The sequence below is a fragment of the Sceloporus occidentalis genome, unplaced genomic scaffold, assembly GCF_023333645.1.
Source record: "Sceloporus occidentalis isolate IW3139 unplaced genomic scaffold, rSceOcc1.0.p SCAF_82, whole genome shotgun sequence".
NCBI classification, from domain to species: domain Eukaryota; kingdom Metazoa; phylum Chordata; class Lepidosauria; order Squamata; family Phrynosomatidae; genus Sceloporus; species Sceloporus occidentalis.
The window spans coordinates 1,206,960-1,224,998 of record NW_028317062.1 but is presented as its reverse complement, the minus strand read 5'-3'; the positions used below and the strand labels follow the sequence as shown (position 1 = coordinate 1,224,998).

The 18,039-nt window shown below is 38.8% G+C and overlaps 1 protein-coding gene across 1 annotated transcript; it reads right to left on the bottom strand.

Moving 5' to 3' along the window:
* Positions 1-7,355: 7,355 nt before the first annotated feature.
* On the bottom strand, positions 7,356-11,662 carry LOC149285225 (glycoprotein-N-acetylgalactosamine 3-beta-galactosyltransferase 1-like). The gene is made up of 4 exons (XM_089495592.1): positions 11,560-11,662; positions 11,436-11,452; positions 8,926-9,681; positions 7,356-7,583 (listed from the first exon to the last, which is right to left on the bottom strand). Exons 1-4 carry the CDS (start codon positions 11,660-11,662, stop codon positions 7,356-7,358), a joined length of 1,104 nt encoding a protein of 367 aa, XP_089351718.1.
* Between the last annotated feature and the right edge of the window lie 6,377 nt (positions 11,663-18,039).

Here is an 18,039-nt window from a genome sequence, read left to right as displayed (position 1 = left end):
ATTGTCTTTATTGTCAGAATAGCTTTATGTCTATCTTACACGTTTTTATATTCCCTCGCTGTACTAAATGATGCTAGCTCCCTTAAAATTGAATTTAGTAACGTTCTGCATAAGATATTTGACTATCATGGCTTGTAAACATCGCACCAAGGTAAGGAGAATGGTCAGGCCTAGGGAGCAACCTCCATAAATTACTAGTCCTTGATCATGTCTGAGATTTAGAATAATCTTATGCCTAAAGTTAATTTATCTACCTCCCTCTCAGTAAAGTAAAATGTCCTTACATTACATTTAATCCACTGACACTCTAGTTTTAAATGATGACTTATTATTATCATATGAAATAAACTTTCTTCCTGTACCCTTTAAGTATTTAAGAATTTCTATCACATCTGAGGGAGCTCAGTGTGTAGAATTCTATGTATGCCTTTTTCCCTCCAAATTATAAATATTGAGCTCCCTTAGTCCTTCGTTATATTTTTTAATCCTATAAATCATTCAGCCTGCCTCTCAATTTATTCCAATATTTCATTATCCTTCTGGAGATGAGGGTCTCCAACTGTCCACAATACTCTAGTTAAGGTCTGACCTGAGATTTGTAAAATGGCAGAACCACCTCTCTCCTTCCGCTATTAATGCCTTTAGCTATACAACCGGCACTTCACTGGCCTTTTCCACTCAACTATTTTAACACTGCATTTGTATATAGATAGGGTCAGATGTCTTACTGAAATCTAGATAGTTTATGTCTACTGTTCATCCTTGGTCTATTATTTTAGTTACCCAGTCAAATAAATAAATTAAGCTAGCTTGACAACATCGTTGTGCAGTAAACTTGTGTTGTTTCTGATCCTGCAAATATGTTTAACAAATAATGGCAGCTTGGCCTCATGAGACTCAGTTTCAAAAGCCCTAATGCATTTATCCTGAAAAATATTGATGATTTTGGATGTATGTGGCTCATTTAGAAGCTTACAGAATGAATTTGGCAGTTACAGCCACTTGGTGGAGCCCTTAGATCAGGGGTGTCCAAGTTTTTTCTGCAGTGGGCCACTTCATCACGTGCGAGGGCCGCACTCATTTTTCACTGAGAGAAAATATGGCCTTTAATAAGATATGCAGATTAGAATAAAGTAAATGACACAAAACCTTTACTGATTTCTGGGCCTACAAATTCAGGATTCTGGATAAGTAAAAATAAAATAGTTCTATTTATTTTAGGGATGCACTAAAATGAAAATTCTGGACCAAAACCAAAAATTCAAGGTTCACTTAGCCAAACCTGAAAGTGATCCCCCCCACACACACTTTTAATAAAAGTAAGTTACACACCAAAATTGTACTAAAAAATTATATATTATGATTGTTAACAGCAATCTCAGGCATACCCAGATTCCAGCTTGTACTGGTTGGCTGGGCATTGTATTTTGTGTCCAATTTTAGTGTGTAACCACACTTTTATTAAAAGTAACACACCACAATTGGACAAAAAAAAATCAACAATATGACTTGGCATGATAGGAATGTGATTGCTAACAGCAAACACACTCTTTTTATACCCAGGTAACCAATGAATGCTGGAACCTAGGCATGATGGGACTGTGAATGCTGTTAGCAGATTGCTGTTAGCTGTTAGCAATCACACTCCTATCATCCCAAGTCAGCCAATACATGCTGGTACAGGGTGGCTGTAAGTGCAGACCCCATACTGCTGGCAACATCAATTCACAAGGGGGGCAGCTAGCCAGGTTTCAGCATGTACTGGCTGACTTGGCATGATAAGCGCTGTGTAAACTGTTGGCGCTATATAAATAAAGGATAATAATAAATAATAATAATAGGAGTGTGATTGCTAACAGCAATCACAGTCCCATCATGCCTAGGTTCCAGCACTTACACATCCATGCTATCACACACATACAAATTCATTCATTCACAGATTCATTCCCTCAATCAGACATACTCATTCACACAACCTACCCCACCACCTTACCTTCACTACAGCTCTCGATCCCGCTCACAGACTTCAGCAGGGGGCGCGGCCTCCCTGGTTCTCCCCACAGAGGAGGCAGGACTGGAGCAGAGAATAGCCCCTCCCACAAGTAAGCAGCAGGGCTCTTGTGATCCTGGCTGCCGATCTCACGCGGGCCGCACCTCGAGGTTCCGCGGGCCGCGTGTGGGACGCCCCTGCCTTACATCTGCACCCACAGATATGACTTATACCCCCCCTATTTGCCACTCTGCCTCCCTGATATGCCTTATACCGCCTGATATGCCACTCTGCCACCTCCCAGACTTACCAATGCATCCCCAGACTTGTCCCTTGTGCTTCAGACTCCCTGGTGTCTAGTGGGGGCAACCGGTGAATGTCTGCACAAGCGTGCAGACAACCTCTGCTGCTACCCGGCATTTCCGCAGGGGCTTCCATGGTGGAGAACTGGAAGGTCATGTGACGCCAGTGCTCTGTCGTAGAAGCCCCAGCGGAAGTTCTGGGTAGCAGCGGCATATCGCACAAACGTTCACCGGCTGCCAGAGAGGAGGATCCAGGTCCCCTGCAGTGCTGTAGGCGATCTGGATCTTAGTCTTATAGTCAGACCTCTATTTGACGAATATAAGACGATGGTATTTTTCAGAGCATTTGCTCTGAAAAAAACCTTGTCTTATATTTGAGCAAATACGGTAATTGACTGTTTCAAATGATAAAATGAATTAAAACCTTTGCATAAAATTAGGATGTGACAATAAATACATAAAACCAGTCTTTGGAACGTTCAGTCCATTTCAACTAAAATGTTCCATGTATTAGGGCACCAAAGTCTAGAGGCTGCAACATACATAACACCCAAATAAATACCGAGTCCAGGCTGGCAGGGTGGAATCGTGGCAGGTTAAAACCATTTTGCTTGTTTTCAGTTATATTTTCCTCCCCTCTCATTTAGATTAACCATACAACTTCTATATTGTATTTTTCAGGAAAAGTAGACCTTTCTTTAATTTTTGTTTTAAATTCTTAAAATTATAGTTATCGGCTGTTGCTGGTAAGCCTGGGCCTCCCCTCTCTAATTGAAGTGTATTCCAGGAACAGTTGTTCAAATAATACATTGTGCCTATGATTCACTCAGAACAGCTCTGATTGGCTGCTGCTTGTCTACTCGGACTCCCCCCTCCCAATCGCGGCAGGAATTCTCAGGGTTCGGTAAAGGTAGCACATCTTCAGCTTTCAGTCCTGGATTTGTGGGGGTGTAATATTACATCCTTAAGGGATTGATACATTCTATTGTACAGTACAACATGATAATTATCTTGAGCTTAAAAGACTGGGCTACGATATCAGAGGAAAAACTCTTATATACATGAAATAGGAAGCTGTTGGGTTATGTGAAAACTACACTTACAGTATTGTGAAAGCGAAAATTACTCCAAGCGTGCACATGACTTGGTTCTGGTGGTAAAAGGGTTAAAATTCACTATCTGTGTGCCCTAGACCGGAAATGGTAATAAAAATAAAAATATCCACCCTTAATACCACCCACAATTAACTATAATGAGGTAACTAATATCATAACGAATCAGACTAAAACCCCACACAATATTACAATTAATACACAATAATTATATGATTTCAAAGTACTGATAAAATGGTCTCATCGGGTAACGTGAGTCTTTACCAGACAAAGGCAGAACTTAATAAAGGAATATTTCTTATGAACAAAAAAGATTATAAATGGATTATTTACACCAAACAGATACAAATAAAAAGTAGAAATTACAGAAAACCCAATTACTCACTTGAATGGTAAAGTAACAGTTTTTCTGTCCGTAGGGTTCTGGCGAGGAAAGATGGCAACTTACTCAAAATTAGATTTTGGCCCCTAGTAAGCACACTTTAATTCCCAAGTGCAGGATAATTTTTTACATGTTGACTGCAGGTCAGGACGGCCTCTGATGAACGGGGCGGAAAGATAGGAGCGGCTACGAGATAGGGCCACCTTTTTGACACCCAGCAAGGGGGGTTTTCCATTTACAGCACCCTATTTCAAGAAAAGCTTGATATCTTGAAGTATGGATTTTCTAAAAAGGTTATATTTTCAGATTCAGAGTTGTCAGAATTTTCTCTTTCCATGAAGACCATACACGGTCAGTCTGTGATCTAACTTTTGTTTATCTCTTAAACAATTACCCCAGGAGAGGTGTCAAATTTAGACAAAAGGACTCCCATAACAACACAAAGATGCCAATTGACTACAGTAAACCTCATGCATGGTTAATTTTGTTCACATCGCATCTCATTTAAACTCTCACCACTCCACCCTCGTACCATTTCTGCCTGAATGGGTAACCAGTCCATGTATCTACTACACACACGTTTACAATCAACTGTCTACTGGGCCTAACATACTGAATTTGAAAGTTGTCTTTAACAAATAACATCTGATTGCTCTCCAAAAATATCATCTTTACTCATCTGCAAGTTTATTATTTAACCCCTTTAGATAACATAGATTTTAGTAAACAAGAAAAAGGCGTAATTCAGTCATTAACACACTTTCATTTTTTACTTACAAAGTAAGATGTTTCCTGGAGTGCCAGCAGTGTACAGAGAAATAATTACTCCGAACTTGCATTTAGAAGAAAAATGTCTTCTTATTTTTACAATGCAGTCTGTAATTGGCTCACCTTCTCTTTTGACTCACAGCCAGCCACTGATATTCAAAAAAAAGAACACAATTCAGACGTGTCCAATACGTTATAGGTTAGAACAAAAAAAGGGTTGTATCGTGAACTCAACTTACTCAAAGTACTGATATGAGCCCCTGGCATTAGGGAAATGATTGCAAATAAATTTAAGATATATCCAAATTAAAATAAGTTAAAAGTGCTGTACAGTTGTAAAATAATTTCCACCTTCATAATAATGTGTTTTTTTTGTATCCCTGGCATTTGGGAAAGGAGACGATAGGTCAATTTTCAAGTGCCTATGAAGCAAGTCCTATTTTCATACACAGCCTTAGGACTAGTGTTATAGGACTAATGTGCCATTTCATTATCCAATCAAAATCAATGCACACAGCCCAGTCTTTGCAAACTGAATTAATCTTTTTGCTTGTTTTTTTTTAGTCAATTGATTTGTTCCCATTTGTTGCTTTTTTTATATTTTGCAACAATCTTAGTATAGTGATGAATTATTGCACTACATCACTAGGTATTATTATGGTGCTCGAGAACCACCTTATTTTGTCCTGCTTGTGGACTTGTTTTCCAAGAGAGATGTACAGTGGATTCCATGTGTACATCAGTGTAAGATACTGAGACCTAGAAAAGTATTTAAACTTTCTATTTAAGTGTTGTGTTGCCTAAGATCCTATTATATGTTTGCCTTAATACTGCAGCCAAAACATTCATTGGTAATATGAAAACATAAGTCATTTGCCTATTTTTTATAGCACCTGACAGCCCAGTCCTAATTATGATAGTACTCCAACAATTACAATGCGTATTACCGTGATTGAAAGCAGTGGACAACAACCTACCTTATCAAAAGGTATTACAAAAAAAGTAGAACCCCACAGGGCCCTGCAGAGAGGTTCATTTGTTGGATACTTCATAGACAAAATATATTTTTCATATACAAGGAAGAAGTCTCTTTGCTAGTGATTACTCCTTGAGTTGGGACAAAGTCAGCCATTTTGCTAAACAGGTCAATTACCTTTGTGTCAGTGGTATGGTTTTATGCAGTGGCAGGCCAACAATGAAGTCAACTGATAGAGTGCTGTAGTTATTGGATCTATTTCCTCAGCCAGGGTAGACCCAAACTCAGTGGAAACAAGGGTGCTTGGACAACATCAAAGCTGGAGGCTTCGTGGTGACTTGGTTAGGAGTCTCTGTGATGACAGGACCCAATTTCATAGAACTTCCATCAATGACGTGGAGAGAGACAGGTCTATTCTTGGCTTGGACAGCAAACGGGAGGTTGATGGCAAAATGGCAGTGGTGTCAGGGCAAAACAACCTTACCAATGTAGGGAGATAGGTGGGGAGCAAGGTCTCCCAGCAGCAGAGAGGGCAGAGGACTTACCTCTAGCATAACTACAGGGGACGAAGAGGTCGCCTCACAGATCCAGGTGAGAAAGGAGTGTATCGGGGTACTTTTACGTCATGTGACCCTGCTGTGAAACAGAGGCTGGCCGCACAGTGTCCAGCAAACTGCAGGAGTGGTGAGAGGTAAGCGGGCAGTTGGGAGGTGGGATGTATGTTTGTTTTTTGTTCATTTGTTTGTATGTATGTAGGCAAAGCCAGGAAACAGAAACTCAAATATTAAAAACAGAAGGAGCAAGGGCACTTCAAGAAACCACAGGACTGAGCACAAGTCTCCAGATCTCAAGTGGGCATTCCTGTACTAGGCATCAACACTTCGGTGACGCAGCCATAAGCATCAATACCAGACGCAGTTGCAGTTGTACAGGAGAATGTTTATAGTGTATGTTACATTTAGGTGTCTGTGTAAGTAGTGTATGTAAGTAAAAACACAATGATAATAACTTCACACAGTGAGATGTTTTAATGAATGGTTATTTTCCTACTGTAGTTGTTTCCATTACACCAGGTTTTCTGTGTGCTACACAAAAAATACCTCTGGCTTCTTTTTGGAGCAGTGACTTGTTCTGCATCCGGTCAGAGCTGCTCACAAGATTTGCCCATCGTTACAGTAAAAAGAAACCAGTTATTGGTTTAATGTGCTATTAAAAGCAATGTCCTGCATGATCTATTATCTCATGTTAATGAGTACGAAATAATTAATATTGTATTATAAAGTATTCAGTATATAAAATCGTTTCCTTTAAAAAAAATCATAACAATGCCCCTTCTGCAGTACAGGTATGTAGTAAACTAATGATATCCTTTTCAACATTCTTTAAAAAAAAAAACACAAAGACTCATAAAAGTAGTTCAATGCAATAACATCATTAACTGTGTACAATGTTTCGGATGCCATATGATTGTCATTTTTGAATATATATATATTATATATATATATATATACACACACAATTTACTTAAGTGTCTTGCAAACTGAACATTTAGCAATCCAGTTGTTGTTGATTCTTCACCAGTATATATATACGATTAGCACTATGAAGTGTGCAAGAGCTCTTTTTTATATTTAGTACACCTCCTCCTGGATCAGCATAGTTGACCTTTAAACATAGTCCATAAGATACTTCTTTAGAGGGAAAGACAGATAAAAAAAAGACTTGATATTTTCCCCCATATATTAAAGTATAGTGGATAAGTCCATGATCATCCTTCGCCACAAATATATTTCCTTACACTAACAGGCTTGCGGTGACAATTCTCTTATGTTTTGAGAGATATGGTTCCATTGGGTCTCAAAGTTTTCTCCTGTACTATAGTCTCCTCCTGGGTGTGAACTGGGAGTCTATTTGCATTCTCTGGTAATGGTGGCTGGTAACGATATTGGTATCCATATGGTCTAAGATGGTAGGTGAAATATTCTAAGGTATGCATGAGTTCAGGATTAACGTAATGAAATGATATTGCCAAATCTGAGCAGCACTGTGGACCCTGTGGAGAAAAGACATTGAGCATATGTTATTTTTTTTTCTTTATCCTTTTTACTAAATGGTAAATATTAAATTTCAAAATATTCCATTTCTGATAAAAGTCTACTGCTCGTATGCTATTTTCATTTGCCAGCTTCCTCTTGCATCGTGATCTATCGCATTGCATAAGGTAGGGTTGTCAGCCACATATTTTAAGATAACACTTTTTTTTTTTACTTCCTTAATTGTTACTTCTTTCTTACTTCCTTAATTATGTTGATTTAGTTGATCTTGTAGTCCCTACTTGTACCCCTACCTCTACTGAAATGTACTTTTTCCGTTTTCATAAGTTTTCTTAAATCATCCATATATCCTATATTTCTTTTTTTTTAAAAAACACTAATTTTACTCCTCCAGCACTAACTATGCTTTGTAAAATTCCACACAATACTAACAGGTGGAACTTTACCGACATCAGTCAGATTTTTATTTCCAAATAAAAAGATCTATAATTTGAGGTGGCCTACACTGTAATATATATGAACATTTTAACTACCATATATTATGGTATTTTAAAGCATAAAACGTACCATTTATAAGTTGTGTGAACATTTTTAAATAAAACACAGTGTCCTTTCGCCATTTACTTAATAATCTTCTCATGTTCCAGTGCTCACCAGTATTAAATCTTGGCAGACACTATAAGGGAGAACTCCCACCAAATGTTCTACTTTTTTAAACAGTTTTAGATTTTGTATAATGTTTTCAGGTAGCTGCATATTTGTAGTGTCGTAGTTGTGATATTTGAGTCCAATCTACCATGTTAACACTCCTTCTCCTTATCATAATGCTTTGAAAGTCTATAGAGTTAAGGAAGAGTCTGCAGATAAAGGAAATTAAATGACACAAAAATCCTTATTTTGTTGTGTAGTCAAAGCTAACCACCATTACTGTATACAGCACTGTATTTTACCCTCAAGGAGAAAAATATTTTTCCATGGGACCCCCTTTAAAGTAAGCTGACAAGTAGAAACGAATTATTAAAAAGTATAAAAACTGCCAAATAGTGCTAGCGTCACATAGACAACTTGCTAAGAGTAATATTTGGTCTATTGGTCCAGTTGGCAATTGTGGTAACCACAATTAAATTAACCAGTATTTTAGCATAAAAATGTGCCTTAAATGCAAATAGACAATATAAGATGGTTGAGGAGGACACTTTCCCTTGGGGGGGGGCTGTGCTAGAAAGTAGGCAAAGGATGTGTAAAAGTAGCACATTAAACAGTTTTAGTATTGTAAATGGTATTTTTTGTGTTCAATCATTTTGGGTTTCCTAAGGCTTCGTGTCGTTTTTGTGTGCTTACCTCAACAATAGGGTAAAAGCAGTAGCTCCAGTACCAAAAACTTTTGCTAAAATGCCCTGTCAGGTGATAATCTGGTGTGAATGGATGGAATGTTTCTCGTTTTTCAGTATCCCTGGAATCTCCAGCTACAACCCCCATCTTTTCCATGCACTGACCCAGTGCCAGGTCTTCTACAGAAGTTGTGTGGGCACAGACGCCAGAATGAAATCCTTCCACAAATCGCTTAAGGGCTTCTTTGCTCAGTACGTAACCAGCTCCCCCACTCATGTAACCCTGTTTAGCAAAGGGTTTGAAGCGCTTGCCAAAGTAGATCGGCTGCTCAGGAGTATAGTTCGAAAGCATCCAACGTAAATTATCCACTACCACGTATGTGTCATCGTCAGCTTTGAAAAACCAGTCGGCCTGGTTGAAGTAGTGCTTGTGCACATATTGAAAGGCTCGAATTGTCTTCCAGTAGAGCTGGTCTCGGCCCTCCTTGGTACCCAAACCAATCGTTGGGAAGGTTTTATTGTCAACAGAGCTCATAAATAAGACCACGTTGCAGTGACGTGTCCAGGAGTACTTTAAATGTATTGCTTTTGTATCCAGATTTGTTGGTCCTGTCATGACCCAGCAAAGCACCCTGACTTTCCTGAATAGGTCATTATTTACACTGCTATTACCTGCAACATGAAAATATAAAAAAAAAATAAAAAATTGGCATTCCGTAACGCACATTAAAATGAAACAAAAGTAAGTTAGCAGAAGCTGCTTCATCTGAAACAAAGAAGACTAGCAAGCAGGAAAGATCAACTGATACAAGGAAGAAAAGAAATACAGCCACATGATAAAGAGTTGATTAAACAAAGATGTCTTCAATGCCAAGATGCCACATTGATTCCAAAGTCCAGGAGTCTTAATGAGACAGTTTACTGTCCCTAACAGCCACTCTAAAGAAGTACTTCATAAGTACTTTAATATGCATTCTTTAAAAATGTATGAATAAAACTAATGTACCTTAGGAAAAAGCTGCAGCTTCCGTTCTCCTCTGCTCTCTGATTGGCTGCTTGAAGCAGACAATCTTTCACAGGAAAGCACACCAGGTGATTTCCTTTTCGATGCAAGCATATGAGGGTCTCAATAGATCCTCGCCTGCAGCATTCTCCCAGCCATAAGTGGAGCTGACTCGCTGTAAGTATTTCATGTGCCAGGAGAAGTGCATATCTACTGCATGTAAAACAGCAGGGAGGGCAGGCAAAGGGGAAATATATATGGAGAGATTCTGCAGAATCGCCCGAATGCATTTGCAAGGGGAGAGCATGGAAATGTAAGGGCTACAACAGCTATGATGGCGGGAGTGTCCCTTTAACCCAGAGGTCCTGTATTCCATTCACTGAGCAATAGGCTGCAGTCTCCTTACTTACATCCTTTCAAAGCCTTGCATGTTTAAATGTGCATTCATTATATATAGACGTATAACTTCTCTTAGAAGGCTTGCAGTTACATTTAAATAAACAGGCTGCCGCGCACAATTAGAGACTGATCATTCTGACTGTCTGCATCTCTGTAAAGTGTAAATATTTTTCTGACAGTAATCAGATGTCGGTCGGTGTAAATATGTGTCCTATATGTGGTGCAATATGGGTAGGGTATGAAGCAATGTTGGGGGGGTGATGATGATGGGGGGGCATGAATATGGTGGTTAGGAGACAAAGATTGTGGTAGGGGATGGGAATAAATTATAATGTGGGTGGGTCTGGGGCAGCTCTACACTTATACATACATACATACATACATACACACCCACCCACCCACTTTAACACCATACACTTACACATACACAGCCACTCTCCCTGATCATCCATGCAGCTCACACTCTTCCAACTCCCTCAACCTACCTCTTACATTTTTAGCGTTAAATATTTTTGAAAAGCTACACGTTTATTTGCCCTGTTTACTATCCACAGCACTGTGAAAGTGATTCTTGTCTTTTAAAGAACTCTGTTTTCAGTAATTTATTTAAATAAACTTGCAAATGATTACTTTTATCCTAAAAATACTTTTAGTATTAGGATTATACTGGTGCTCTCACAGTTGGGCTACAATGATTTTTTTTGGAACTATGTGTTTGCATGTGTGTTCTTTTTAGGACTAATGTGTTCTTCAAAGACAGTTTAAAAATATTTGTCCCTCTTCTCAACCGAAACAATTGCACAATAATGGCACCATAAAATATGGGTCTGGTACTCAATTATTTTTGGTGCTGGTTTTTATTCCCAGTCTGGACCTGCATGCAGGGATAAGACATTGTGATATAACCTTCCCACATCTGTCAAAGCCCCATAAAATAAAAATAAAAAAAAGTCTCATTGTGATATATATATATATATAATGAGCACCGACACCCAACTGTACCATTGTGCACTGACACCCACAGCCCTTCCCTGCCACACCTAGCCACCTACGCATACTTAAAATTGTACTTAAAAAAAAACCAAACCTTGCCTCACAACACAAAAGGTTAAACTTACCTTAAAATAGCCAGTTTCTTAGAATAGAAAATTTGATGTGTCCAATGGCAATGCTGTTTGTTTTGTACAAAATTATTCACTACATATCACCTGTATGTAAATTTTTTGCTGGAGGAAAATTTACCTGAAAAATGGCTGTGAGCATTGTGAGACAGTAAATAATCGTGCAGATTATTTTTCCATGACCGAATCTCCAAAGGTTTTTCAGTTTCACCATACTCCGTCATAACCCGAAGTAAGAAGAAAGCAGTGACAAATCCCATCAAGATACCACAGTTAAATGCCACCCATGAAGTCTTCCCAGAGATAAATGCCATTCCTTTAAAGAAAAAGAACATGGTACATTATCAGATTACATCGGCAATTTAATGAAGTCTAAATTGGCACTTATTTTGGTATAATAAAGAGGTTTAAAGAAAGCGGAGGGGTTTTTTTGTTTGTTTTTTTTACCTTCGGCCCTCAATTCCTCTACATGGCACCAGTTAAATCCTGAACTCAATCACAATGGAAAATCACCAATGATGTCCCAATGATGTACAATCTCCCAACTTAATAGGATTAAAGGAAAAAATTACACTGCACAGGCAGTACGTCTAAGACACACACACACCCTAAACACTTGTGAACTCTTGTGAACTCCAAACTACCCAGTATCTGTAATGGGTAACCTAGAGCTCAATGCTGCAGGGTCACACATAGTGTGTGGTCTCGCTCCTTTAGGACCCCCTCCTTTAGGAAATGTTGGTGAGTACGTCATAAGACCTTTGCAAAGCATTTACTGGTGTAAGTACAGGTTCCCGAGACCCCTTCTTCCTGTCTCCTCATACCGGTTCAAAATAGTTTAGAAAGGGCCCTTCCGACATGGACCACACCGATTTACTTAAAATTCACAGGCTAAAGTTACAATAGCCAAAGTTGGTTAGAATAGAAAATTGGACGTATCCAACACAAATTGTTGATGGTTTTACAAGCAAACATCAGAGCAATGCGGATTGTTTTGTACAGAATTATTCACTATGTATCACCTGCATATAAACACAGCACTTCATGCTTTCACTGTTCCCTAAAAGAAAATGAAATGTCTCTAACGTGCATAAGTAAGAAAAGAATAACATGCACATAAATATGGTGTGCCAGATATCTACAAATCTGTAGATCTGTGAGTAAATATTATCTACGCTTGTAAAAGTCAAACCAGTACATAGCAAAGTAGTTTCACATATTGTGAAAATATAGAACATGAGACCATGAAACAGTCTCTCTGCCAAAACACAGAGAGCTATTACAGTACAGTCCGTGTAATTGCAAACAATTCCATTTCAAAGACGTATATATATATATATATACATACATATATACCTATATATATATATATGTGAGTAAATATATATATATATATATATATATATATATATATATATATAAAGATAGGACTTTCACGCAGAAAATGTTACCAAGTATTCAGGTGAAAATAAGTCACCATAACCTACAAGTACTAGTAGAGATCAATTTGCAAACAAATTCAATTAAGTTAGCATCTCAATCTGAAGCCGAACACCTCTTCCTTGATGCCCTTTATTCCTAGGAACTGTGAATGCTCCACAAGTCACGGAAATGTGTATATGAGCAACACATAATGTGAAATGAAGGGAGGCGTGTGAGAGTCATACATCAGCTTCGTGGAGAAGGGCTTATTTGGGATGTTAACCCCTTGATGACAAGTGACGTTGCTGACTGCATCGGTACACACTGCTAGTGCAAGGCGCTGCTGTTTTATGACAGCTTAAACATAGTGATAAATGGGGTTATATTCAAAGAAATTAGAATGCTTCGGTTTCTGTTTGGGCATTCTCTTAAAAGAGGGTCTGAGCCGAAACAGCAGGGGGGATCCCTTACAGTAACACAATATGATCAGAAAAACAGGGCTACAGAGTCCTGTGCCTGAATCATTATGTAAGATTTAACAACAATAGTTAAAGTGACTCCCCCAGTGATGACATCATCAGGGGGCTCCCTCTAGTTATAATAGAGATCCCCCCCTCTACAGGTTGAATTGCTCTCTGTCAGGTGAAAATGTACATTATCCAGGTTTATCTCCATACATCTTAAGGCATTTCTGAATACATGCTGTAATATAGATCATTATTATTATTTATCGTTTTATATAGCGCCATCATATTCCATAGCGCTGTACATGTATGAACCAAAAAGGGAAACAAGTTAACTTTGTTTCAAAGAACTTCATTTACCTGCTTGCTGAACAAAGGGAAAGTTCCAGTTTTTCAAACCCTGACGTTATTATTCCTTTAATAGGATGTCCCAGGGTTGCCACAAAAGCAGGACAGAGAACCGGTCACTCTGGAAACACCTGCAAGAGAATAAAGCATAATATAAAGGCAATTAGTAACAAAACAAATACACACATAGGGTAAGGTATAATATGAATCACAAACATATATATATATATATATATATATATATAAAGTTTTGAGCATCACCGTATACAGCCTTTCTCACACGCCTGTAAAGGAAGAAACGTAGTGTGAACACACACTTATGACGTCATCTAGACTTTCTGCTTCGTTGTACTGCACACTCCTTGATTACACGTGTACAACTTATTCAGAGCACATCTCAGGCAAGCATTCACTTACAATGTATCAGATACCGAAACCCGTAAGGCTGGTTATCCTGAGCGCAGCCACCTGCAACCACTTCTAGTGCAGCGGCTGCTATTGGGCAATCGCGCTACTACTGTATGACGGCTTACTAGAGAGTTCTCATAAACAGCCAATCCCGTGCCAGAACGTCACTTTCCATTCATTTATCGTTCCGAATAGACGCGCCCACTGTTGTGGGAAGTGTGAACGCGATGCCCGTCATCGATACGGAGGACGGGTGAAGCGGACCGCGTATGCCCGGCTTTCTGTATTGTTCGCTGATTTACTAAAGGCTGTATATAAGGGAATACTTGATATGGGAACATGCGCTGAGTGGGGTTTTTTTCACGTGCTTGTAGTTTATTTTATTTATTTTGGGATGAAATGGTTCTGAATCATTAGTCTTGGGCACAATATTTTCTTATATATTATGATATATATTAAATTATGATATATATTATATATATATTTTCAAAGGCTTGGGGATCAGGAAAACGGGGAGAAGCCATTGTTAGCAATACATGGTGCCGAAGATCTTTGATGTTTGCTAAAGGGACCACTTGAAGTCCATGACAGCCTCTATAAGGAGGAATGCTAAAAGTTAAAGAAAAAAATAGCAAGCACTTTCTGAGGCAGAAGCTGCAGTTGCCCTCCTCCCCCAGCCATGGTCCTATGATTCTTGTCACTGATTGGCTGCTCAGTGGGCACATTAGAAGATGACAGGCAAATATACCACCTGTCAGGAGATGTGCAAGCGGGGTCCATGTGGTCGCAGTTAGAGAGACCACGCATTAGTGCATATAATGGCTGCGGCCATGAGTATTAATGACAATGTGGCTATATGTAGACCTCAGCTCTCCCTGACATTCAGTGACCCTGCCTCCTCCTGGAAGTAAGGTTGGACAATGGCCCCCATTCCCAATCCGCCAATGCGCCATCAACATTCTATTCCCTACTTCAGGAGGCCCAGGGTACAACACACTATGGAGGATGTGGCAGCGAGCCACACGCCAGTATAGAGTTAATGGGCTTGTTGGGAAGATCAATCCCATTTAGCAGTTTTGGAATGTAAAACATTGGGAAAGCTAGCAAATGATGAGGCATTTGATGCACCCCAAAGGCTAATTCACTTGTAAAAGTAATAGAACTAGCAGGGCTGATAGTAGGGCTTCTAGCACCCTAGGAAAAGAAGGATTCTTATACCCCGTCCTGTAATATATTTACTAATGTATTTTCTGGAATATATATTTCACTATTTTCAAGACAATAATTTTTTAAAAAAATCATCTTTAAGAGGCTGGTGCTTCTTATTTTACAAATCTAACAGGTTTTTTTTCTGCAACATCTAACAAGTCACCTGCATGAATAGCCTACTGGTGCCCTGGACTGGTTATATTTACTGACCGATTAATGTTTAACCAGGAAGATCACCCCGGGTCAGAATGACTTTATGAGCTAAAAAAAGGGGATGTGAAACAATTAAAAATACAAAAACAATTGTACTGTGGGTCAAAGGCACTCTCATTCATTTTAGATTTATGGCATGTGGCAGCAATGTAAGTGGGAATTTGACTCTTACCAACTTGGAGTTACCTGGTTGCACATAGACAACTGGTGTCCAGATGCTGGTAGCCTAGCAGGACAGGACATCAGATTTCTCCCAAGCACTTGTGTTGACAGAGGCCACCAGATTATGTCAATGTACACCAGGTCCTTTAAGGTTCTACATATGGTTCCAGTGTTACCAGTGGGGAACCAGTAGAGAAGAGGTCTCATCGAACACTGGTATTACAGAGGGTGTAGACATGTTCTAGCCAAGTCAGTTTAGGGCAACCCAGGGCTTCTCACAAACATTCATATGGCTTTTAGAAGAGATAACAACGTTCAAGTGAAACATACGCTTGGTTAGTGATGTGCAGGATACCTGAGACAGGGTGAGAGAAATTATCAAAATCCTTTCTCATACTTCTCTACAGCATGCCCATCTTAGCGGTGAATGCATCTGAAGAATGATTTGTAATAATATCAGGTCCCTTTAATTATAATTTTGACTTTTAGGAGAAAAATTACATCTAACCATAGTAATTATTTAGCCATTACCACACACCTCTGTTATACCTGCAAGTCTTGCCTGTACAAACAATGCAAGCAAGGATATTTTATTACCGCAGGGTGAAAGGAGTAGCTGCTTAGGGCCCAGAGGTCCTCAGGGGCCCATCCATAGTTGCCCTTTTCCTATCGGTTGCCCTTTAATGTCTGACTCTTGAGTGTCAAGGTGGTAGTATGATGCCAAAAAAAACGGTCACTCTCATACATGGCAAAATGCATAAAAAATGAATTGTTGACATAATTATTTAACAACGAGTCGTGTTTACCAAACTATTCCAGGAACTGAGTTTCTTACATAAGTTTGTATCATATGAAGAACCGCAAAACTCTTTTGTGGAGTATGGGAAAAAAAACGAAAGGGCCACTGAGGGCAATGGAAAATAAAATAAAATTTGCATTTCATTTTCCAAAAGATTTTGTCTTGGGCATTAACTCTTTTTCTGCATGTGTGCGACAAAACAAGTAACCAGTAACTAGAGCTGTTCCAGGTCTGGCAAACCCAGGTAACCCAATAGGGACGATGAGAAGAAAATAAGAATAGGGAAATATAGCATGGGACAGCATTTGGGTTATATTCATAAAAACCAGAAGTTTACAGAAGAGTTGAACATTTCAGCGCCCTGTTATTACAATGCATTATATATGGCCCTGTTGAGCATCTAGTGGACGAAAGGCTGGTGTGGGGAGATTGCTTGGAAGTTATATCACCAAATTAATACCGCATTGTGTATGGACGCCTCAACCAAGCCTTTCTTGCATGAAAAGCTCGCTGGTTTTTGCCCTTCACAATGCGTGGTGGTTATATGCAATACCACATACACATTTACGAGCACACGCTCAACAGACACTCACATGAATACACACATATACACTAAAGCATCCTCACCCTATCCTACCCTACCCTACTTATAAAACACTCCCTAAAACAAGTGTCCTTGTTTCATTTAAAATATTGTAAGGTATGTGATGGCAATTTATTTTCAGCTATTCAGTACAGTAGGTACAATATTCACCTCAGGATAGATACGGAAAAGTCTCATTTGAAGGTGTAAATAAAAAATTACTTTTATGTGGTATTATTAAGGGTTATTATGCTTCCTTCATTATTAATGTAGTTCATTTTTTATGCACCCTGGTAGTTTGAATTGTAATAACATAAAATAATATTTAAATGATATAATATAATTCTATAATATATAATAATATATTATATTCTCAATTTTTCACTCTAGGAATGGAGAAGTTGTTTCTATTTTGACACCTTAGTAGAACGCAGTTGTTGTTGCTAGAAGTTAACAGCAATGCTGCCATTTTGTTGGTTGAGTATGTGTAGCCGAATGTGATCTTATAATGTTGTGAAAGTTGGAGAGCAATATTTGAGCTTTCTACTCATCAAGTACGTTCATTTAGATTGTGGGGGGCTGTTGCATTAAAAAAGGGGCAGGTAGACCCAAAACATCTGCTCGATGGTAGTACCTTTCAATGGAGAACTTTTTAAGAACAACACAGCAGATAAAAACAGTAAACCACAGATAGGTCACAGTCACCTTAAACTTGGTAAAGCCCTGCCACCTACCTACCCCGAACCACATCCCATCAACAAGCATTCCTCTTATATTAATTAAAGTACTTGGAGGTATGTGTTTTTAATTCAAGCTATTAATTGAATTATATGAAACAAGAACAAGCAACACATACAAACAATTCTCGATACAGATTCTAGTGGTTGTAACAGTTGGTCCCATACATCAGAATTATTTATATAGCGCCAGTGGATTCCTTGGCACTGTGGCAATCGGTGAAAACATTTAAAACCAGACACAATAACAAACTGG

Coding starts and splice junctions, on each gene's coding strand:
- LOC149285225 (XM_089495592.1), bottom strand. CDS start 11,662: ATGACGGAGTATGGTGAAACTGAAAAACCTTTGGAGATTCGGTCATGG. Junction 7,584..8,925: donor GCTTTTACCCTATTGTTGAG/GTAAGCACACAA, acceptor TTTTCTCCACAG/GGTCCACAGTGCTGCTCAGA.